This window comes from Triticum aestivum, chromosome 6B (genome assembly GCF_018294505.1).
Source record: "Triticum aestivum cultivar Chinese Spring chromosome 6B, IWGSC CS RefSeq v2.1, whole genome shotgun sequence".
Classification (NCBI taxonomy): Eukaryota; Viridiplantae; Streptophyta; class Magnoliopsida; order Poales; family Poaceae; genus Triticum; species Triticum aestivum.
Genome location: NC_057810.1, coordinates 540,251,603 through 540,274,983, shown reverse-complemented (window position 1 = coordinate 540,274,983; position 23,381 = coordinate 540,251,603). Strand labels below are relative to the sequence as shown.

The following is a 23,381-nucleotide window of genomic DNA, read 5'->3' as shown; positions in this document are numbered from 1 at the left end:
TTGCACTACTCGTTTGGATAATAGATTTGAGTGTTTTTCGAGAAAAAAAAAACAAGGATACGTGTGTTGACATTTTTCTTCAGAATTAAGAAGTGCACTTTCAGTTGCAGGCTCCAAAATTTGAATTTCCAATTGCTCCTCTTCTACTAGTTAGTCAAGACATGCAAACCACCACCAACCATTGACTTCCACCTCCCCACAACAAGCCAATAATGTGATCTGCTTACTCGACAAGACATTAGAAACAAAGATATCATTTTCATACATAGGAACAGAGCTACTGAACCCAACTACTACAAGACAGACAGAATCTCTTGAAGGTGCCTGGTCTGTTGCATGCAACACTCCATCATAATGCTATCCCTCAACAACAGCAAAAACACTCCACGATGCTACTATGTTCTAGCCGATCAGAATTTTAGGAGGTACGTATACAGTGTAGTCAGATCTCGCACTCGATCATCATCTAGCTACACTTATTCGGAGCCTGGATCTCAATTTCCACAAATTTTACATTAGCATGCATAGGTACGTATAAAGTGTAATCAGACCGTAAACAAGCATCCTCGGGACCGCCAAAAGAATCTCTCGTAGGGAGCTCAACTGCTCGACTTAAAAACTACGCTCGCCCTTCTACCGAAACACATTTTACCTCCGGTGCTGGCCGACCGTCAGGTCCACCGCGCCGCGCCGCATGCCGTGGGAGGACAGCCGATGATCGTACCCACCTTTGATGTTCAGGTCCAGCAGGAGCAGGTCCTCGTCCGTGGCGCATTTCACGTCCTCGCCGTCGTGGACTCCGTGGTAGAGCTGGAAGCCCAGGTTGCCGGCTCTGAGGCTGTCGTCGGACAAGGCCTTGGCCAGCTCTCCGCCGTTCTGCTGGCACGCCTGCGTCGCGTCGTCCATGAACCCCGAGAGAGCCAGGTTGAAGTCGGTGAGCTGCGACCTGGTTGTCTCTAGGTTCGCGTCTGCGCCTGCCTCGTACGAGAGGTTTTTCTGGGCCTTCTCCAGGATCGTTTGCAGGTACTTCCCTTGCGCCTCGATGCGCATTTGCAGCTTCTTCTGAACCTGCATGTGTTGCATAGGAGAATACTGAATGGTTAAAACATTGTGCAACTACCTTGTGGTTCTGGAGGCAGGGATTTGGAGGAATGGGGCTCATGTTGATGATGGTTTGGACATGTTACCTCAAGCTGTTCGTGCAACTTCCTTTGGACTTCGATTTGATATCTTAATGCGTCCGCGAGTGGCGTTTCTCTGTTCCATGCAAAAGTGTTCAAGAAAAAAATCATTAATAAATAATGTACTTAGGGGCACCGCTTCAGAGTACAACCTACCAAACATAATTGATTTCAAAAATTTAAGACTATAATCTCAGGCCGGCGACATTTCATATGTTACTTGCTCGTTGAGTGTGAAGAAATACATAAACTGATTCGGTACACATAGACTGATCATGAACACTGATCCGGCATTTTGTGTTACTCGTCTATTTTAAAGTTGTTTCTGTGAAGTACTTTAGGTGATGTTGGTATAAAATTTCGTTGTATGAACATATTAATTAACACCTGATCTGCAGACATGCATGCATAAGGCCCATCTATATGCTTACACAGTCAACAGATTGATGTCCCTATCCCATGACCTCACCGTCCAAATCATTGAAAGTCCATCACAATCAAGTACCAATATTAGTTTTAGTATGTAAGAGTATAGCACGATAAATCGTCATATATAACTCCTATGTCAGCTAAAAGATGCTGCTAGTTCTCCCGTCCTGGTCATCATGGTTAATTAAACTAGAAATTAGACATGAACCACCACGCTCTTGGCATAAGGTTGACTCACCCCATGTTGTTGTTCCCGGCGGACGGAACGTTCTGAGGCACCGCAGAGGAGAAACTGATGCCCTGTGCGGCGAAGGCTGTGCAAAGAGCAGTTGTGGGCATGTGAGATTTGGAACAGGGAAAAGGGGAAACGAAAATCAAAATGCATCAACGTCGAATGCTTTGTCATGTTGTTTCTTTTCTTTTAAAAAGTTGTCATGTTCCCTAATCTAAGTGCTGCTTTTAGCAGGTACATGTACATGCATGCATACCTCCTCTGTTGGTTTCGAAGCCTGTATCTTTCTTGCTCTGCTTTCCCATCCTGTATTTCTGAGGTTTTGACGTGATCGAGAGTTAGGAATTAGCACTCAATAAAAACAGCAACGATATATGTACAGCTGTTCTTTTGTAGGGAATAACTAGTTTGCAGTGATGTTGAGTGGAAACCTGAAGATGGCTCTTTAGGTGGTACAAGGTGAGCCCTTTCATGCCCATCAGTCTCAGCACCGACTTGGGCGTCGCCTCTGTCGACAGCAAAGTCAAATGGGAAACCAAGTCAAATCAGTACTCGCATATACTACAAGCATGGATGGATCAGAACAGAAAACAATCACAAATGGGGCCACAGATCGAGTGATCAACTCCGTCTCAAAGAAAAAGGAAGATCGGGCGATCAACAGATGATCGTGATCATAACACACGGATCTTTCTCAAGACTCTGATGCTCAGAGAGTGGTAACCTCCGGTGATCCTTCACTCTCTATGCTGTACTTCATAAAAGTAAAAACCACGAATACATGTGCGCACACATGCCTGCATGCATGCATGCTCGGCCCCTTTGGCCTTTACAGGCTACAGCGGCCGGGTGGGGCGGGCAAATGCTCCGACAGGCTGCCGGACATGAACAGGAGCACGTGAGCTGGGCGATGGGGGCTGGAGCAGACCGGCTGCTGGCGGCGGTGGCAAATTACTTGCGCACATGTATGCATGGAGTGGAGAGGCTAGGCAGGAGCAGAGGAGGCGGTGCTTACTGTCGGGGCCGCCGAGCTTGGTGACGGCCTCCACGAAGCGCTCGTGCAGGTCGGGCGTCCAGCGCAGCCGGGGCTTGGGGTCCCGCGACAGCACCACCCCGGCGCCCACGCCGTATCCCGCCCGCTCCATCCCCTCGAACATGATGATCTCCAGCGAGTTCTCGCCTCCGTCCGTCGACCTCGATAGCGCCTCCGGCCGGCCGTTCTTCTTCGCCTCCTAGTTAGCAAGAAGCTAGCTAGCTATAGCTTCCTCTCGTTGCCGATCAACTGGTGGTATATCTCCCGACGTAGCAAGGGCGGCTGCCTGTGTGCGCGTGCCGCAGCTAGCTAGCTCTGCCTAGAGCGCGAGCGAGCGCGGCCGGCTCGCCCGGTGCGGTGCGGCGCGGCGCGAATCTGGTGCCGTGTGAAGTTGGCGTGGGAATTCGGCCAAGCCCGAGGAGGATTCGTGATGGGAATGTGTGCTGCTGGCTAGCTAGCTATATGGCCGGGCGTGGGCGGAGATAGAGACGCGGGGAGGAGGTGCGGTGCGGTGCGGCGATATGTAGACAGGTGGGGAGAGAGATGGGCGCCGAGGCGGGCGAGAGAGCATGAACCGAACCGGACGCCGGGCATCGCATCGCATCGCATGCCGCAGCATCGTGTGCTCTGCTCGGTCGATCATGCGTGCGGTGCGGGCGCGGCGCTTGGAATCTCGGGGAGCCTTGCGCTAGGGTGCAAAACAAAGGACAGAGCTAGACAACCGACCGAGCGCCAACCGGGCCGCGACGCGTGGAGGGCCGCCGGCGGCGTACGGCCGGCCGATCGGGCCCGGGAAGGGCGCGCGCCACGTGGTCGCCGCGGCCCCCGACACGAGCGGTTGCGCCATGTGTGCATGTGCGCCGCTGCCGCCGGGTCCCGGTCGTGCTACTACGTACGTAGCTAGCGAGGCGAGGAAGGCGCTGTCGTCTGTTGTTCCGATCGATCATGACGCGCCTTTGTTTTTTGCTAAAGATGATCATTGCTCACTTGCTAGATTTTGCCTAAAGATCGTTGGGTCAATGATCACGACAACACACATCGATCGCTCCATCGGTTTACCACCGAGACCAAGGAAGGTAGATGGATCAAAATACCGCATATACCAAAACGAGGCCAAGCCTCGCTCTCCTAGGTCGAGGAAATTAACAGCTTGTCAGTAGCGAATTCGTACGGTTTTGATCTATAGAAACCTCCACGGCGAATATTCCGGCGGCGGCGGCACCGGCACCGGCGAGTAGCCCGGCGGGGGCGGAGAGTGGAAGAGAGGCGGTGGAGGAGAGGCCGGGGCGAGAGAAACGCGGGGAGATGTTGGCGATGATGTCGCCTGGGCCCTCGCTCACAGGGAATATTCGCGCCAACTTGGTTGTAACCGCCGCCCCCCACACGCTTTGCTTTTGCGCTTGTTCTTTTCTGTCCTCGCCTCCGTTCCGTCCGGCCTCTACAGCGAACAGATGTCCTTGAGAAAAAAATAACAGCGATGAGCGTATGGATTGGACGGTACGTGACACAACACTGTGTATGTATGTGTGCGCGCCAAAAGTCTCTGAAAATGGTTTCGCCGCACGTCTAAGGCCCAGTTCTTTTGAACAGATTGTGAAGAATCTCGTCCTCGAAAATCCTAAGCGAAAAGAACTCAATTTGCCTTCCAAAATCTCGAGTGGATTCTGCAGAATCCTAGTGCAACTCAAAATCCTCGAAAAACATAGATTTTTACAAAATCTCAGGATTCTGGTAAGTCCCACCAAAGAAAACGTTTTGGATATGAGAGTACCCCTATTGGAGGGATAATTTACAGACAAACTGCCCCTTTTACACGACCGAACGGCCCAGCAACCGCTCGATCCCCATGAGCGCTAGGCGCCGCTCCGCCCGAAGCCGCCGGACGGGAGCTCCACCAGCCCGCCACCGGCCACCCCTAGCCGCCCAGCCTACACGCCGGTTCTCGCCTCAGGGCAGCCCCTCTCCTCGCGACGGCCCGCCTCGCCGCCGCCGGACGGGAACTCCGCCAGCGCCCCTTCTCACGCCGCCGCCGGACGAGAGCTCCATCAGCCTCGCTCCTCGCGGCCCCACTGGACAGGCAGCCCGCCACCTCTGGTCGCCTCTGGCCGCCCTACCTAGACGCCCGACGGGAACTCTTCTTCTCTGTCTCGTCTCTCTTCTACCTCCGTATTCTTCCCTGTTTCTCTGTCAACATCTAGGTGAATAGATGGATGGATAGATGCATGTATTGATGAATAAATGGTACTGCTAATGCATTGATGTATGTCTAAATTTGTATTTGTCGCTTGACATTTTCAATTTGGTAATTCTACATGGTGCTTGGTAATTTTGGTATGTGCTGATGAATAGATGCGTTGATGGTTGTATGTTTTAGATGGAGAAAGTCGGTGCAGCTAAAGCTAAAGTGTTAATTCATCAAACATTTTCTGTCTAAGGGCACTATAGATATTTCGCCACACAACTGAATCCACAATCTTAAACTACAATCTCAGAAAAGAACTGGACGGCAGATTCTGTGGGAAGCAGATTCTGTGAGAAATTTCTAGAATCTTGATTCTGCAGAATCCACCACGGAAAGAACTAGGCCTAAGTCTGGACTCGAATGCGGACGCAACGAGAATATTTTTATTTTCGAGAGGAACAATTTGAATCCATCATTAACAAGGTGACGACATGGCGGTGAAGGATTTTTTGTATAGAGCGGCCGACACCGGAATGTTTTAATGATACGGTTATTGTGATGATACCTAAGGTCAACTCACCGGAGTTGATGTCTCAATTCAGACCGATCAGCCACTGTAATGTGTATTGTAACAAAGGTATTGGCTAATAGACTAAAGAGAATTCTCCCGGTGTTGATTGATGACCCATAAGTGTAGGGGATCTATCGTAGTCCTTTCGATAAGTAAGAGTGTCGAACCCAACGAGGAGCAGAAGGAGATGATAAGCGATTTTCTGTAAGGTATTCTCTACAAGCACTGAAATTGTAGGTAACAGATAGTTTTGTGATAAGATAAATTGTAATGGGTAACTAGCAATGAAAGTAAATAAAGTGCAGCAAGGTGACCCAATCCTTTTTGTAGCAAAGGATAAGTCTGGACAATTTCTTATAATGAGAAAGGAGCTCCCGAGGACACATGAGAATTATCATCAAGCTAGTTTTCATCACGCTCATATGATTCGTGTTCGATACTTTGATAATTTGATATGTGGGTGGACCGGTGCTTGGGTACTGCCCTTACTTCGACAAGCATCCCACTTATGATTAACCCTTATCACAAGCATCCGCAACTACAAAAGAAGTATTAAGATAAACCTAACCACATCATTAAACATATGGATCCAAATCAGCCCCTTACGAAGCAACGCATAAACTAGGGTTTAAGCTTCTGTCACTCTAGCAACCCGTTATCTACTTATTACTTCCCAATGTCTTCCTCTAGGCCCAAATAATGGTGAAGTGTCATATAGTCGACGTTCACATAACACCACTAGAGGAAAAACAACATACATCTCACCAAAATATCGAATGAATACCAAATTCACATGAGTACTAATAGCAAGACTTCACCCATGTCCTCAGAAACAAATGTAACTACTCACAAAGCATATTCATATTTATAATCAGAGGAGTAATAATATACATTAAGGATCTGAACATATGATCTTTCACCAAGTAACCAATTAGCATCAAATACAAGGAGTAATCAACACTACTAGCAACCCACATGTACCAATTTGTGGTTTGAATACAAGATTGGATACAATAGATGAACGAGGGTTTTGAGAGGAGATGGTGCTGGTGAAGATGTTGATGGAGATTGATCCTCTCCCGATGGAAGGATCGTTGGTGATGACGATGGTGATGATTTCCCCCTCCCGGAGGGAAGTTTCCCCGACAGAACAGCTCCGCCGGAGCTCTAGATTGGTTCCGCCAAGGTTCTGCCTCGTGGCGGCGGAGTTTCGTCTCGTAAGCTTGCCCCTGATTTATTCCAGGGTAAAAGCCTTCATATAGCAGAAGATGGACACCGGAGGGCCACCAGGGGGCCCAGGAGACAGGGGGCGCACCCAGTAGGGGTGGGCGCGCCCCCACCCTCCTGGCCAGGGTGTGGGCCCCCTGAGGTGTTTATTCCGCTCAATAATTCTTATTAATTCCAAAAATAAGTTTCGTGAAGTTTCAGGATTTTTGGAGCAGTGCAGAATAGGTTTCCAATGTTTGCTCCTTTTCCAGCCAGAATTCCAGCTGCCGGCATTCCCCCTCTTCATGGTAAACCTTACAAAATAAGAGAGAATAGCCATAAGTATTGATATATAATGTGTAATAACAGCCCATAATGCAATATATAAAAGCATGATGCAAAATGAACGTATCAACTCCCCCAAGCTTAGACCTCGCTTGTCCTCAAGTGGAAGCCGAAATCGAAAAATATGTCCACATGTTTAGAGATAGAGGTGTCGATAAAAATAAAATACGGACATGAGGGCATCATGATAATTCTTATAACAACAACATATATAGATTTTATCATATGACTTCTTATGCTCAAGTAACAATCAATTCACAATGTCAAGTATGGTTCATAAACTTCATTGAAAGCTAACAAACTATAATCTCAGTCATTGAAGCAATTGCAATTTATCATAACATCAAAAAGAGTCAAGAATAGAGCTTTTCAGCAAGTCCACATACTCAACTATCATGTAGTCTTCTAAAATTGCTAACACTCACGCAATACCTGTGGTTATGGAGTTTCAGCCGGACACTGAGAAAGATAGGGGCTTATTGTGTTGCCTCCCAATGTATTCACCTTTAGGTGATGTCAACAATAATAGTCCATGCTAACTTACACCCAATTGGATATATATATCATGATCTTTCAAACACGAGGAGCTTGCCAAAGGATAAAATGAAAAAGGGAAAGGTGAAGATCACCTTGACTCAAGCATAAAGTAAAAGCATAAAGTAAAAGATAGGCCCTTCGCAGAGGGAAGCAGAAGTTGTCATGTGCGTTTAGGGTTGGATGCATGAAATCTTAATGCAAAAGAACGTCACTTTATATTGCCACTTGTATGTGAACCTTTATTATGCAGTCCGTCGCTTTTATTGCTTCCACAACAAGATCGTATAAAGCTTATTTTCTCTGCACTAATAAGTCATACATATTTAGATAGCAATTTTTATTGCCTACAACATGACAACTTACTTGAAGGATCTTACTCAATCCATAGGTAGGTATGGTGGACTCTCATGACAAAACTGGGTTTAAGGATATTTGGAAGCACAAGTAGTATCTCTACTTGGTGCAAGGAATTTGGCTAGCATGAGGGGGAAAGGCAAGCTCAACATGTTTGAAGGGTCAATGACAATATACTTTAACTGAGATGTGAGAAAACATAAACCATTACGTTGTCTTCCTTGTCCAACATCAACTCTTTTAGCATGTCATACTTAACGAGTGCTTCACAATCATAAAAGATGTCCAAGATAATATATTTGTATGTCAAACCTCTCTTTCCTTATTACTTCCTATTAATTGCACCGATGATCAAAACTACGTTTATCAACTCTCAACAACTTTTATGCCTCATACTTTCCATGTGTGAAGTCATTACTATCCATAAGATCAATATGAACTCTTTTATTCTTTCTACTTTCCCAAGATCATAGCAAGATAGCAAAGCCCTTGACTCAACACTAATCTTTATTATAGATAGCTCACAGACTCGATTACATAAAGAGATCACAAAGCAAAACTCAAAACTACTTGATATCGAAACTTCAATCTACTAGATCTGAACATTCATGCCACAATAAAGAGAAATTACATTGAGAATCATGCTAGGTAGGATTCCAGATCAAAAATTCTGTTTTTATCATTTACCTACTCGAGGACGAGCAGGAATTAAGCTTGAGGATGCTTGATACGTCTCCAACGTATCTATAATTTTTGATTGTTCCATGATATTATATTACCTATTTTGAATGATTATGGGCTTTATTATACACTTTTATATTACTTTTGGGACTAACCTATTAACCGGAGGCCCAGCCCATATTGCTGTTTTATTGCCTGTTTCAGTATTTCAAAGATAAGGAATATCAAACGGAGTCCAAACGGAATGAAACCTTTGGGAGCGTGATTTTTGGGAAGAATATGATCCAGGAGACTTGAAGTTCACGTCAGAAGATCCTCGAGGAGGCCACAAGACAGGGGGGCGCACCCACCCCCAGGGCACGCCCTACCCTCTCATGGGCCCCTCGAGGCTCCCCGAACCGACTTCTTTCACCTATATAAGCCTACGTACCCTAAAAACATCAAATATCAAGATAGATCGGGAGTTCCGCCGCCGCAAGCCTCTTTAGTCACCAAAAACCTCTCTGGAGCCTGTTCCGGCACCCTGCCGGAGGGGGGATCCCTCACCAGTGGCCATGTTCATCATCCTGGTGCTATCAATGACGAGGAGTAGTGATGAAACTTATGCTATAAGAAGTAGTGATGATTATATTTATAAAACTTGTCATGATTATGATTACCCTTTTTCTGAACATTACTCTTTTAATGTGGAAACAATTTTTAGTGTTCAAGTCTCTAATGATACTCCCACTATTCCGAATGAGAAGAATTTTGCTTATGTGGAGAGTAGTAAATTTTCTATGCTTGTAGATCATGAAAACAATGCTTTAGGTGCTGGTTATATTGTTGAATTCATTCATGATGCTACTTAAAATTATTATGAGGGAGGAACATATGCTTGTAGGAATTGCAATAATATCAAGTTTCTTTCCTATATGTTGAAAATTTTGAAGCTATGCTTGTTTTACCTTCCTATGCTAGTTGATTATTGTTCCCATAAGCTGTTTGATCACAAAATACCTATGCATAGGAAGTGGGTTAGGCTTAAATGTGATAATCATATTCTTCGTGATGCTCTCTTTATGTTTCAATTCTTATCTTTTATGTGAGCATCATTGAAATCATCATGCCTAGCTAGAAAGGCATTAAAGAAAAGTGCTTGTTGGGAGACAACCCAATATTTACCCTTACTGTTTTTGTGCGTCCACATGATTATGCTACTGTAATAATCATGTTTTATAGCTTTTGTTTCAATAAATTTCCAAGTAGAGCCTTTGGGAAGACTTGGGTGAAGTCTATGTGATTTTGCTGTAAAAAACAGAAACTTTAGTGCTCACGAGAATAGCTGCCATTTTTTACTGGAGAGTGCTTTTAGGTTGATTATTTTTGCAGATGATTAATAGACAAATTAATCAGGTCCAGAAATTTATTTCATAATTGTTGGGTTTCCAGAAGTATACGTTTGATACAGATTACTACAGACTGTTCTGTTTTTGACAGATTCTGTTTTCATTGTGTTGTTTGCTTATTTTGATGAATCTATGAGTAGTATCGGAGGGTATGAACCATATAGAAGTTAGAATACAGTAGATATTACACCAATATGAATTTAGAATGAGTTCATTACAGTACCTAAGTGGTGATTTGTTTTCTTACACTAACAGAGCTTACGAGTTTTGTGTTGAGTTTTGTGTGGTTGAAGTTTTCAAGTTTTGGGTAAAGATTCGATGGACTATGGAATAAGGAGTGGAAATAGCCTAAGCTTGGGGATTCCCAAGGCAACCCAAGGTAATGTTCAAGGACAACCAAGAGCCTAAGCTTGGGGATGCCCCGGATGGCATCCCCTCTTTCGTCTTCGTTCATCGGTAACTTTACTTGGAGCTATATTTTTATTCGCCACATGATATGTGTTTTGCTTGGAGCATCATTTTATTTTATTAGTTTTTGCTTGCTGTTATTTAGAATAATTTTTTGCATCTATATTTTCAATAAAAAAAGTCAAGGATAGCCTTTACCATGCTTATTTTGCTAGTATACATGTTGCTGTTTGAAAACAGAAAGTTTACCGCTGTTGCAAAAATTACCTAGAAAAGTAAGAGAATAGTATAATGTTGAATCTTTTTGCATATTAAGCTCTGATAAATTTATTACAGTGGTAATTTTCTCTCATATTTTTTGTAGTCAGGGAAGTATTTATACTCTTGCATTCTTTACAGACTATACTGTTTTGGCAGATTGCTGTTATGGTTGCATTGTTTGCATATGTTTGCTTGTTTAATGATTCTATTTGAGGATAGGAGTATTAAATATGCAGAGGCATTTAGTATGCAATGTTGAATAATAATTTAAGTTATTTGTTACAGTAGAAAATGATAAGGTTTTGCATTGGTTTATACTAACCTATCTCACGAGTTCTTGTTGAGTTTGTTGTGAATGAAGCTTTTGATAAAAAGAGAAACCATGACATGATAGGAATTAAGGAGACACAAAAGTTCAACCTTGGGGATTCCCAAGGCACCCCAAGATAATATTTCAAGAAGTATCAAGCATCTAAGCTTGGGGATGCCCCGGTAGGCATCCCACCTTTCTTCTTCAACAACTATCGGTTAGTATTGGTTGAGCCTAAGTTTTTGCTTCTTCACATGAGTTGTGCTATCCTTGCAATGTCATATTATTTTGTTTTGCTTGCTGTTTGAATAAGATACCAATATCTGAAATTCTTTAATGAGAGAGAGTCTTCATATAGTTGCATAATTATTTAGCTACTCATTGATCTTCACTTATATCTTGTTGGAGTAGTTTGTCGTTTGCTCTAGTGCTTCACTTATATCTTTTAGAGCACAACGGTGGTTTTATTTTATAGAAATTAATGAACTCTCATGCTTCACTTATATTATTTTGAGAGTCTTAAACAACATGGTAATTTGAATGAAAACTATCATAGGAAGTGAATTGGATGCTATGATCAATTTGATACTTGATAATTGTTTTGAGATATGGAGGTAGTGATATTAAAGTCATGCTAGTTGGGTGATTATGAATTTAAAGAATGCTTGTGTTGAAGTTAGCAAGTCCCGTAGCATGCATGTATGGTTAAAGTTGTGTAACAAATTTGAAACATGAAGTGTACCTAGCTTGTGCATCCTTATGAGTGGCGGTCGGGGACGAACGATGGTCTTTTCCTACCAATCTATCCCCCTAGGAGCATGCGCGTAGTGCTTGGTTTTTGATGACTTCTAAATTTTTGCAATAAGTATATGAGTTCTTTTGACTAATTTTGAGTCCATGGATTATACGCACTTTTACCTTTCCACCATTGCTAGCCTCTTCGGTACCGTGCATTGCCCTTTCTCACCTTGAGAGTTGGTGCAACCTTCGCTGGTGCATCCAAACCCCGTGATATGATACGCTCTATCACACATAAACCTCCTTATATCTTCCTCAAAACAGCCACCATACCTACCTATTATGGCATTTCCATAGCCATTCCGAGATATATTGCCATGCAACTTTCCACCGTTCCGTTCATCATCATCATGACATACTTTACTTTTGTCATATTGCCATTGCATGATCATGTAGTTGACATCGTATTTGTGGCAAAGCCACCATGCATAATTTTTCATACATGTCACTCTTGATTCATTGCACCATCCCAGTACACTGCCGGAGGCATTCATATAGAGTCATATCTTGTTCTAGTTTCGAGTTGTAATTCATATGTTGTAATCAATGAAAGTGTGATGATCATCATTATTAGAGCATTGCCCAAAAAAAGGCCAAAAAAATTCCAAAGAAAAAAAAGGAAAAGGAAAAGAAAAAAAAGAAAAAAAATAAAAAAAATAAAAAGGGCAATGCTACTATCTCCTTTTCCACACTTGTGCTTCAAAGTAGCACCTTGTTCTTCATGTAGTGAGTCTCATATATTGTGTTTCAAAGTAGCACCATGTTTTTCATGTAGAGAGTCTCATGTGTTATCACTTTCATATACTAGTGGGAATTTTTCATTATAGAACTTGGCTTGTATATTCCTACGATGGGCCTCCTCAAATGCCCTAGGTCTTCATGAGAAAGCAAGTTGGATGCACACCCACTAGTTTTCTTTTGTTGAGCTTTCATTCATTCATAGCTCTAGTGCATCCGTTGCATGGCAATCCCTACTCCTCATGTTGACATCAATTGATGGGCATCTCCAAAGCCCGTTGATTATCCTCGTCATTGTGAAACTTTCTCCTTTTTTGTCTTATCCACACAATCCCCAATCATTATTCTATTCCATCCATAGTGCTATATCCATGGCTCACGCTCATGTATTGCGTGAAAGTTGAAAAAGTTTGAGATTATTTAAGTATGAAACAATAGCTTCGCTTGTCATCGGGGGTGTAGAATTTGGGAACATCTTTGTGTGACGAAAATGAAGCATAGCCTAACTTTATGATTTTGTAGGGATGAACTTTCTTTAGCCATGTTATTTTGAGAAGACATGATTGCTTTTATTAGCATGCTTGAAGTGTTACTATTTCTTTTGTCAATATGAACTTTTATTTTGAATCATTTGGATCTGAACATTCATGCCACAATAAAGAGAAATTACATTGAGAATCATGCTAGGTAGGATTCCATATCAAAAATTCTGTTTTTATCATTTACCTACTTGAGGACGAGCAGGAATTAAGCTTGAGGATGCTTGATACGTCTCCAACGTATCTATAATTTTTGATTGTTCCATGCTATTATATTACCTGTTTTGAATGATTATGGGCTTTATTATACACTTCTATATTACTTTTGGGACTAACCTATTAATCGGAGGCCCAGCCCATATTGCTGTTTTATTGTCTGTTTCAGTATTTCGAAGAAAAGGAATATCAAACGGAGTCCAAACGGAATGAAACCTTCGAGAGCGTGATTTTTGGGAAGAATATGATCCGGGAGACTTGGAGTTCACGTCAGAAGATCCTCGAGGAGGCCACGAGACAGGGGGCGCGCCCACCCCCTGGGCGCGTCCTACCCTCTCGTGGGCCCCTCAAGGCTCCCCCGACCGACTTCTTTCACCTATATAAGCCTACGTACCCTAAAACATCGAATATCAAGATAGATCGGGAGTTTCGCCGCCGCAATTCTCTGTAGCCACCAAAAACCTCTCGGGAGCCCATTCCGGCACCCTGCCGGAGGGGGGATCCCTCACCGGTGGCCATCTTCATCATCCTGACGCTATCCATGACGAGGAGGGAGTAGTTCACCCTCGGGGCTGAGGGTATGTACCAGTAGCTATGTGTTTTGATCTCTCTCTCTCTCTCTCTCTCTCTCTCTCTCGTGTTCTCTCTATGGCACGATCTTGATGTATTGCGAGCTTTGCTATTATAGTTGGATCTTATGATGTTTCTCCCCCTCTACTCTCTTATAATCGATTGAGTTTTCCCTTTGAAGTTATCTTATCGGATTGAGTCTTTAAGGATTTGAGAACACTTGATGTATGTCTTGCCGTGCTTATCTGTGGTGACAATGGGATATCATGTGCCACTTGATGTATGTTTTGGTGACCAACTTGCGGGTTCCGCCCATGAACCTATGCATAGGGGTTGGCACATGTTTTCTTCTTGACTCTCCGGTAGAAACTTTGGGGCACTCTTTGAAGTACTTTGTGTTGGTTGAATAGATGAATCTGAGATTGTGTGATGCATATCGTATAATCATGCCCACGGATACTTGAGGTGACAATGGAGTATCTAGGTGACATTAGGGTTTTGATTGATTTGTGTCTTAAGGTGTTATTCTAGTATGAACTCTATGATAGATTGAGCGGAAAGAATAGCTTCATGTTATTTTACTACAAGCTCTTGAATAGATAGATCAAAAAGGATAACTTTGAGGTGGTTTCGTGCCCTACCATAATCTCTTCGTTTGTTCTCCGCTATTAGTGTCTTTGGAGTGACTCTTTGTTGCATGTTGAGGGATTGTTATATGATCTATCTATGTTATTATTGTTGAGAGAACTTGCACTAGTGAAAGTATGAACCCTAGGCCTTGTTTCCTATCATTGCAATACCGTTTATGCTCACTTTTATCACTTGTTACCTTGCTGTTTTTATAATTTCAGATTACAAATACCTATATCTATCATCCATATTGCACTTGTATCACCATCTCTTCACCGAACTAGTGCATCTATACAATTTACCATTGTATTGGGTGTGTTGGGGACACAAGAGACTCTTTGTTATTTGGTTGTAGGGTTGTTTGAGAGAGACCATCTTCATCCTATGCCTCCCACGGATTGATAAACCTTAGGTCATCCACTTGAGGGAAATTTGCTACTGTCCTACAAACCTGTGCACTTGCAGGCCCAACAATGTCTACAAGAAGAAGGTTGTGTAGTAGACATCAGGCATCTAGCTTGTGGTTGTTGGTGAACTCTGTGATCATCATCTGGTTGGCGTTGAGTCCAGGATCCACCATCCGTTGGCACTTGAAGACTTGCTGCTTCACGGCTTCGAGCTTTGTCTCCACGCTTCCGGTACGCCTTGGTCCCTCCACATCGCGGATGCGTAGCACCCCCTCACGCATCTCAATGGTTTGAGGGTGTTGCAGCACCTCCGCGAGATAGGGGTTGATAACCCTCTCAAAAAACTTGTCCTTGGAGCGCTTGGAGACGCCATGATGCTCTAGATCTATAACAGAAAACAGCTCGAAACAAAAACAGAGGATATTTGCGTGATACGGTGGTCAAAACCTTCGGGAGTTTATATAATGATTTTTTACCGACCAAAGTACGTAATGTGCAAGAAAACGGAGTCCGGGAGGCACACGAGGTGGCCACGAGACAGGGGGCGCGCCCAGTAAGGGTGGGCGCGCCCTCCACCCTCGTGGAGGCCTCGTGTCCTTCCCGGACTACTTCTTTCTTCCTAAAATTCTTAAATATTCCAAAACTGATAAAAATTGCCATTAGAATTGTTTTGGAGTCGGTTTACTTACCGTACCACATACCTATTCCTTTTCGGAGTCTGGAAGGTTCTGTAAAGTGTCCCTTATGTATTCCTCCGGGGTTACGGTTTCAATAATATAAGTTTCAACATTGATAGGATTACCTGAGATATAATGTTTAATTCTTTGACTGTTCACCACCCTCGGACTTGTGCCTTCAAAGTTGTTGATTTTTATGGCACCAAAACGATAGACCTCCTCGATAACGTAAGGACCTTCCCATTTAGAGAGAAGTTTTCCTGCAAAAAATCTTAAACGAGAGTTGAATAATAACACATAATCACCTAGGTTAAACTCACGCTTTTGTATCCTTTTGTCATGCCAGCGTTTGACTTTTTCTTTGAATAGCTTGGCATTCTCATAGGCTTGGGTTCTCCATTCATCAAATGAGCTAATATGAAACAACCTCTTCTCACCGGCAAGTTTGAATTCATAGTTGACCTCTTTGATAGCCCAATATGCTTTATGTTCAAGTTCTAGAGGTAAATGACAAGCTTTTCCATAAACCATCTTATATGGAGACATGCCCATAGGATTTTTGTATGCAATTCTATAGGCCCATAATGCATCATCAAGTTTTTTGGACCAATTCTTTCTAGATCTATTGACAGTCTTTTGCAAAATTAATTTGAGCTCTCTATTGCTCAACTCTACTTGACCACTAGACTGCGGGTGATAAGGAGATGCGATTCTATGATTAACATCATACTTAGCAAGCATCTTTCGGAAAGCACCATGAATAAAATGTGAACCACCATCAGTCATAAGATATCTAGGGACTCCAAACTTCTTTAAGCATTTTAATAGAAGTGTTATGATCAACACTACTAGTTGGAATAGCTTCTACCCACTTAGTAACATAATCAACAGCAACTAAAATATGTGTGTAACCATTAGAGGCAGGAAAAGGTCCCATATAATCAAAGCCCCAAACATCAAACGGTTCAATAACAAGAGAATAATTCATAGGCATTTCTTGACGTCTACTAATATTACCAATTCTTTGACATTCATCACAAGACAAGACAAACTTACGAGCATCTTTGAAGAGAGTAGGCCAATAAAAACCAGATTGCAATACCTTATGTGCAGTTCTATCTCCAGCGTGGTCTCCTCCATATGATTCAGAGTGACACTTGCGTAGGATCTGTTCCTGTTCATGCTCAGGTACACAACGTCTAATAACACCATCTACTCCTTCTTTATAAAGGTGTGGGTCATCCCAGAAGTAATGTCTTAAATCATAAAATAACTTTTTCTTTTGTTGGTATGTGAAACTAAGTGGTATAAATTTAGCAACAATGTAATTAGCATAATCAGCATACTAAGGAGCAGTATGAGAAGCATTAACGACCGTTAATTGTTCATCAGGAAAGCTATCATCAATAGGCAGTGGGTCATCATGAACATTCTCTAACCTAGACAAGTTGTCTGCAACGGGGTTCTCAGCTCCCTTTCTATCAGTAATATGCAAATCAAATTCTTGGAGCAACAGAACCCATCTAACGAGTCTAGGCTTAGCATCTTTCTTTTCCATAAGATATTTAATAGCAGGATGATCAGTGTGAATAGTAACTTTAGAATCAACAATATAAGGTCTAAACTTATCACATGCAAACACAACTGCTAAGAATTCTTTTTCAGTAGTAGCATAATTTCTCTGGGCAGTATTAAGAGTCTTACTAGCATACTGGATAACATTCAATTTCTTATCAACTCTTTGCCCTAGAACAGCACCTACAACATAATCACTAGCATCACACATAATTTCAAAGGGTAAATTCCAATCAGGTGGCTGAACAATAGGTGCAGTGATCAAAGCTTTCTTAAGTATTTAAAATGCTTCCACACAATCATCATCAAAGACAAAAGGAATATCTTTTTGCAATAAATTAGTCAGAGGCCTAGAGATTTTAGAAAAGTCCTTAATGAACCTCCTATAAAAACTGGCATGACCAAGGAAACTTCTTATACCTTTTATGTCCTTGGGACATGGCATCTTTTCAATAGCATCAACTTTAGCTTTATCAACTTCAATACCTCTCTCGGAAATCTTATGCCCCAAGACAATGCCTTCATTAACCATAAAGTGGCACTTTCCCAATTCAAGACGAGACTAGTGTCTTCGCATCTCTGCAAAACTCGATCAAGGTTGCTCAAGCAATCATCAAAAGAGGATCCATAGACGGAGAAGTCATCCATGAATACCTCACAAATCTTTTCACAAAAGTCAGAGAATATAGCCATCATACATCTTTGAAAGCAGGTGCATTACATAAACCAAAAGGCATACGTCTATAAGCAAAAGTACTGAAAGGACAAGTAAAAGTAGTTTTTGATTGATCCTTCGCTGACACAGGTATTTGAGAGAAACTAGACAAACCATCTAGAAAGCAGAAATGTGTGTGTTTGGATAGTCTTTCTAGCATTTGATCAATAAAAGGTAAAGGCTAATGATCTTTCTTAGTAGCTTTATTTAATTTACTGAAATCAGTTACCATCCTATAACCTGTAATAATTCTTTGCGGGGTCAATTCATCTTTATCATTAGGAACGATAGTAATACCTCCCATTTTAGGGACACAATGGACAGGGCTTACCCAATCACTATCAGCAACGGGATAAATTATACCTGCCTCAAGGAGCTTTAGTATCTCCTTTCTTACCACTTCTTTCATTTTGGGATTCAGTCGTCGTTGAGGATCTCTAACTGGTTTGGCACCGTCCTCCAAACTACTTTTGTGTTGGCATAACTGAAGGAAATATTCCCTAGAGGCAATAATAAAGTTATTATTTATTTCCTTATTTCATGATAAATGTTTATTATTCATGCTAGAATTGTATTAACCGGAAACATGATACATGTGTGAATACATAGACAAACATAATGTCACTAGTATGCCTCTACTTGACTAGCTCGTTAATCAAAGATGGTTAAGTTTCCTAACCATAGGCATGAGTTGTTATTTGACTAACGGGATCATATCATTAGGAGAATGATGTGATTGACTTGACCCATTCCGTTAGCTTAGCACTTGATCGTTTAGTATGTTGCTATTGCTTTCTTCATGACTTATACATGTTCCTATGACTATGAGATTATGCAACTCCCGTTTACCGGAGGAACACTTTGTGTGTTACCAAACGCCACAACGTAACTGGGTGATTATAAAGGAGCTCTACAGGTGTCTCCGAAGGTACATGTTGAGTTGGCGTATTTCGAGATTAGGATTTGTCACTCCAATTGTCGGAGAGGTATCTCTGGGCCCTCTCCGTAATGCACATCACTATAAGCCTTGCAAGCAATGTGAGTAATGAGTTAGTTGTGGGATGGTGTATTACGGAACGAGTATAGAGACTTGCCGGTAACGAGATTGAACTAGGTATTGAGATACCAATGATCAAATCTCGGGCAAGTAACATACCGATGACAAAGGGAACAACGTATGTTGTTATGCGGTTTGACCGATAAAGATCTTCGTAGAATATGTGGGAGCCAATATGAGTATCCAGGTTCCGCTATTGGTTATTGACCGGAAATGTGTTTCGGTCATGTCTACATTGTTCTCGAACCCGTAGGGTCTGCACAATTAAGGTTTCAATGACAGTTATATTATGAGTTTATGTGTTTTGATGTACCGAAGGAGTTCGGAGTCCCGGATGAGATCGGGGACATGACGAGGAGTCTCGAAATGGCCGATACGTAAAGATCAATATATTGGACGACTATATTCGGACCTCAGAAAGGTTCCGAGTGATTCGGGTATTTTTCAGAGTACCGGAGAGTTACGGGAATTCGCCGAGGAGTATATGGGCCTTATTGGGCCATACGGGAATAGAGAGAGAGGCCAAAAGGAAGGAGGCGTGCGCCCCCCCTCTGGTCCAAATAGGACAAGGGGCGCAGCCCCCTTTTCCTTCTTCCTCTTCCCCTCTTTCCTCCTCTCCTACTCCAACAAGGAAAGGAGGAGTCCTACTCCCGGTGGGAGTAGGACTCCCCCCTTGGCGCTCCCTCCTCCTAGGCTGGCCGCCTCCCCCCTTGCTCCTTTATATACGGGGGAAGGGGGGCACCCCATAGACATAACAATTGATCATTGATCTCTTAGCCATGTGCGGTGCCCCCCCACCATAGTCCACCTCGATAATACTGTAGCGGTGCTTAAGCGAAGCCCTGCGTCGGTAGAACATCAACATCGTCACCATGCCGTTGTGCTGACGAAACTCTTCCTCAACACTCGGCTGGATCGGAGTTCTAGGGACGTCACCAGGCTGAACGTGTGCTGAACTCGGAGGTGCCGTACATTCCGTACTTGATCGGTCGGATCGTGAAGACGTACGACTACATCAACCGCGTTGTGCTAACGCTTCCGCTTTTGGTCTAGACAACACTCTCCCTTCTCGTTGCTATGCATCACCATGATCTTGCGTGTGCGTAGGATTTTTTTTTGAAATTACTATGTTCCCCAACAATGGTATCAGAGCCTAGGTTTTATGCATTGATGTTATATGCACGAGTAGAACACAAGTGAGTTGTGGGCGATACAAGTCATACTGCTTACCAGCAATGTCATACTTTGGTTCGGCGGTATTGTTGGATGAAGCGGCCCGGACCGACATTACGCGTACGCTTACGCGAGACTGGTTCTACCGACGTGCTTTGCACACAGGTGGCTGGCGGGTGTCAGTTTCTCCAACTTTAGTTGAACCGAGTGTGGCTACACCCGGTCATTGTGAAGGTTAAAACAACACTAACTTGACGAACTATCGTTGTGGTTTTGATGTGTAGGTAAGAACGGTTCTTGCTCAGCCCGTAGCAGCCACGTAAAACTTGCAACAACAAAGTAGAGGACGTCTAACTTGTTTTTGCAGGGCATGTTGTGATGTGATATGGTCAAGACGTGATGAGATATAAGTTGTTGTATGAGATGATCATGTTTTGTTGAAGTTATCGGCAACTGGCAGAAGCCCTATGGTTGTCTCTTTGTTGCATAAGATGCAAGCACCAAATAATTGCTTTACTTTATCGCTATGCGATAGCAATAGTTGCAAGAGCAATAGTTGGTGAGACGACCATATGATGACACATTGATATAGATCAAGATGATGGAGATCATGGTGTCATGCCAGTGACGATGGATATCATGACGATGCTTTGAAGATGGAGATCAAAGGCACAAGATGATAATGGCCATATCATGTCACATATTTTGATTGCATATGATGTTTATCTTTTATACTTCTTATTTTGCTTACTTCGGCGGTAGCTTTATAAGATGATCTCTCACTAAATTTCAAGATAAAAGTGTTCTTCCTGAGTATGCACCGTTGACAAAGTTCGTCGTGCCCAGACAACACGTGATGATCGGGTGTGATAAGCTCTACGTCCATCTACAACGGGCGCAAGCCAGTTTTGCACACGCGGAATACTCAGGTTAAACTTGACGAGCCTAGCATATGCAGATATGGCCTCGGCACACTGAAGACCGAAAGGTCGAGCGTGAATCATATAGTAGATATGATCAACATAGTGATGTTCACCATTGAAAACTACTCCATCTCACGTGATGATCGGTTATGGTTTAGTTGATTTGGATCACGTGGTCACTTAGATGATTAGAGGGATGTCTATCTAAGTGGGTGTTCTTAAGTAATATGATTAATTGAACTTTAATTTATCATGAACTTAGTCATGGTAGTATTTTGCAAATTATGTTGTAGATAAATAGCTCGCGTTATAGCTTCCCTATGTTTTTTTATATATGTGTTCCTAGAGAAAACTATGTTGAAAGATGATAGTAGAAATGATGCGGACTTGGTCCGAGATCTGAGGTTTATCCTCATTGCTGCACAGAAGAATTATGTCCTTGATGCACCGCTAGGTGACGGACCTATTGCAGGAGCAGATGCAAACGTTATGAACGTTTGGCTAGCTCAATATGATGACTACTTGATAGTTTTGTGCACCATGCTTTATGGCTTAGAACCGGGACTACAAAAACGTTTTTGAAATGTCACAGAACATATGAGATGTTCCATGAGATGAAATTAATATTTCAGACTCATGCCCGTGTCAAGAGGTATGAGACCTCTGATGAATACTTCGCCTAAAATATGGAGGAGAATTGCTGAACTAGTGAGCAAGTGCTTAGATTGTCTGAGTACTACAATCGCTTGAATCAAGTGGGAGTTAATCTTCCAGATAAGATAGTGATTGGCAGAGTTCTCTAGTCACCATCACCAAGTTATTGGAACTTTGTGATGAACTATAATGCAAGGGATGACGGAAACTATTCCCGAGCTCTTCATGATGCTAAAATCGACGAAGGTAGAAATAAAAAAAAGAGCATCAAATGTTGATGATTGACAAGATCACTAGTTTCAAGAAAAGGGCAAAGGGAAAGAAAGGGAAACTTCAAGTAGAATGGTAGCAAGTTGTCACTCCCGCAAAGAAGCCCAAAGCTGGACCAAATCCTGAAACTGAGTGATTACACTTCAAAGGAAATGGTCACTGGAAGCGGAAATGCCCGGAATATTTGGTGGATAAGAAGAATGGCAAAGTGAAAAAGGGTATATTTGATATACAGGTTATTGATGTGTGCCTTAGTAGTGTTTATAGTAGCCCCTGAGTATTTGATACTTGTTCGGTTGCTAAGATTAGTAACTCGAAACAGGAGTTACATAATAAACAGAGACTAGTTGAGGGGAAGTGACGATGAGTGTTGGAAATAGTTACAAGATTGATATGGTCATCATCACACACTCCCTATACTTTCGGGATTAGTGTTAAACCTAAATAAATGTTATTTGGCATTTGCGTTGAGCATGAATATGATTTGATCATGTTTATTGCAATATGGTTATTCATTTAAAGTCAGAGAATAATTGTTGTTCTGTTTACATGAATAAAACCTTCAATGGTCATACACCCAATGAAAATAGTTTGTTGGATCTCGATCGTAGTGATACACATATTCATAATATTGATGCCAAAAGATGCAAAGTTAATAATGATAGTGCAACTTATTTGTGGCACTGCCGTTTGGGTCATATCGATGTAAAGCGCATGAAGAAACTCCATAAAAGATGGATTTCCGGAATCACTTGGTTATGAATCATTTGATGCTTGCGAACCGTGCCTTTTGGGCAAGATGACTAAAACTCTGTTCTCCAGAACAATGGAACGAGCTACTGACTTGTTGGAAATAATACATACTGACGTATGCAGACCAATGAGTATTAAGGCTCGTGGCGGGTATCGTTATTTTCTCACCTTCACAGATGATTTGAGCAGATATGGGTATATCTACTTGATGAAACGTAAGTCTGAAATAGTTGAAAGGTTCAAAGAATTTCAGAGTGAAGTGGAAAATCATCATAGCAAGAAAATAAAGTTTCTGCGATCTGATCGTGGAGATGAATATTTGAGTTATGAGTTTGGCCTTCAGTTAAAATAACGTGGAATAGTTTCACAAACTCACGCCACATGGAACACCACAGTGTAATGGTGTGTCCAAACGTCATAACCGTACTTTATTGGATATAGTACAATCTATGATGTCTCTTACCGATTTACCACTATCGTTTTGGGGTTGTGCATTAGAGACAGCTGCATTCACTTTAAAAAAGGGCACCATCGAAATCCGTTGAGACGACGCCTTATGAACTGTGGT

General features: G+C 42.5%; 1 protein-coding gene across 1 annotated transcript; it reads right to left on the bottom strand.

The window, feature by feature from the left end:
• Positions 1-215: 215 nt before the first annotated feature.
• LOC123137884 (myb family transcription factor PHL11) lies at positions 216-3,384 on the bottom strand. The gene is made up of 6 exons (XM_044557738.1): positions 2,858-3,384; positions 2,274-2,350; positions 2,099-2,156; positions 1,849-1,924; positions 1,188-1,257; positions 216-1,068 (listed from the first exon to the last, which is right to left on the bottom strand). Exons 1-6 carry the CDS (start codon positions 2,997-2,999, stop codon positions 649-651), a joined length of 843 nt encoding a protein of 280 aa, XP_044413673.1. The 5' UTR covers positions 3,000-3,384; the 3' UTR covers positions 216-648.
• Positions 3,385-23,381: the final 19,997 nt, after the last annotated feature.

What these genes read in the sequence shown, in the direction of transcription:
- LOC123137884 (XM_044557738.1), bottom strand. Translation starts at nt 2,999, where the DNA reads ATGTTCGAGGGGATGGAGCGGGCGGGATACGGCGTGGGCGCCGGGGTG. An exon ending in CAAGCTCGGCGGCCCCGACA is followed by an intron (nt 2,351 to 2,857) that starts GTAAGCACCGCC and finishes TGCTGTCGACAG; the next exon opens with AGGCGACGCCCAAGTCGGTG. An exon ending in ACCTAAAGAGCCATCTTCAG is followed by an intron (nt 2,157 to 2,273) that starts GTTTCCACTCAA and finishes TCAAAACCTCAG; the next exon opens with AAATACAGGATGGGAAAGCA.